Raw genomic sequence first — 1,704 nt, forward strand, 5'->3', positions numbered from 1 at the left:
GATGGGGTTTATTTCTGGTATGTTTCCAATCCAATTTTTGATTTGGGACATTGAAATGGCGGGCAGGACCCATGACCAGTCATATTGATGTTGGTGAAACAAACCTAGGTTTCTTGGGAGAGCAGGGAGGTTGGTGGCTACCATAACTGTGATGATTAGTAGGATAGTAGTATAGGGCACTGGCAATTATCTAGTTGTGTTGGATCTCAGTAATGAGAAATGGGTATCTTTATTGAGAGTTGTGTTCTCTGAGGAATAATTTGGTGCAGGCTGCATGCTAAAGGTAGGAAAACAGAGTCAAAGTGATGAAATACATTAATAATTGGGAATTCAGTCTACATCAAGATTCAAGTGGCCACTAGAGTAGAAGAATGGGAAAAGCCACCAGTTGCCTCAGATCTCAAACACGACGTATTTTCATCTCACTTCTCTTGAGAGAATAGTAGAAGCCTTTCCACTGGTACCAATTAATGCCATTGGCATAGGACAGATGTGGTCCACCAAGGTAGAAGCCATTGAGGTTGGAAAAATGGCAGCTCTTGAACCACCAGGCACCTGATGAGAGAGCTGCACAGTTCTGCACATAGAGATCTTGGTCACGGTCAAATGTGGAGAACTTCTGGCCACTGTGATAAGACAATGAATCACCTGGTGGGAACATAAAGAGAAATAATGGTAAAAATGAGACTTCACAAAGCCGGTAGGAATAAGGAGTAGTTTCCTTGTGTGCCTATTTGAGAGTATATTCATTGGAACCTACATATTCTGATCAAGGATAGCTGACACTGGAATGTTTCGGGGTATATTTCATAACTTATGTTTCAAGATTGGAGGGAATATGCTGTAAAAATCTTTTAAATGACTTCTGATTTCCCCATAATATATTCTGATCCCATATATCAAGGTACAGGGTAAAACATGTCTGAGGGAAAGAAAAAGAGCTGGCTGTAGACATCATTTTAAGACACATGTGGGTTTATGTTAGTATCTGGACACCCTTAGCCCAGAAGGGTTTTGGAAATTATAGGCCCAATATATGAGAAGGACAGCAAGGTGTGGATGACTAATCTATATACTAGGCTGGGGAGAAACATCATCCTAATGTTCATGATAATACATAGATCAAAATTGATCCTACTTAAATGCCTGATTACCAAGTTTGAGACAAGACCATGCTTTCCATCTTTTTAAAAAAGGCAGTTGCAAATGGGTCACAACTATCACACTGTAAATAGGGTTTCCTATCTTCGTTTTGAGACTCAGTCTTACTCTATTTCGTACTCAAATGGGACTGGGAATCTGGGGTCTATTATTATTATTATTATTATTATTATTATTATTATTATTATTATTATTATTATTATTATTATTATTATTATTATTATTATTATTATTATTATTATTATTATTATTATTATTATTTGTTGAATTTATATACCGCCCTATCTCCCTTACGGGACTCAGGGTGGTGAACAGGCGATAATAAAAACCACGATAAATATACGCAAGTTTCTGTTCTAAAATCAAATTAAATAACAGGCCTGCTCTAAAAATACCCCATACAAAACCCCCACTAAAACATAATCAAACTACGCCAGGCCGGCCGCACGGAATAGATGGGCCTTCAGGGCTCGGCGAAAAAGGTGCAGGTCCGCAACTGTACGTAGGTCGGGGGGTAGGTCATTCCAGAGGGCAGGAGCTGCC

At 38.9% G+C, this 1,704-nt stretch overlaps 1 protein-coding gene across 1 annotated transcript in view; it reads right to left on the reverse strand.

The window, feature by feature from the left end:
* Window positions 1-213: 213 nt before the first annotated feature.
* Window positions 214-1,704, reverse strand: part of LOC107295200 (microfibril-associated glycoprotein 4-like) — an 18,472-nt gene continuing 16,981 nt past the window's right edge. Inside the window, exon 6 of the mRNA XM_015824505.1 lies at window positions 214-648. Within this exon, the coding sequence (XP_015679991.1) occupies window positions 401-648 (248 nt within the window). The 3' untranslated portion in view covers window positions 214-400. The remainder of the gene's footprint in view (window positions 649-1,704) is intronic.

The sequence above is a fragment of the Protobothrops mucrosquamatus genome, unplaced genomic scaffold (genome assembly GCF_001527695.2).
Source record: "Protobothrops mucrosquamatus isolate PMUCROS unplaced genomic scaffold, P.Mucros_1.0 scaffold2260, whole genome shotgun sequence".
Lineage (NCBI taxonomy): Eukaryota > Metazoa > Chordata > Lepidosauria > Squamata > Viperidae > Protobothrops > Protobothrops mucrosquamatus.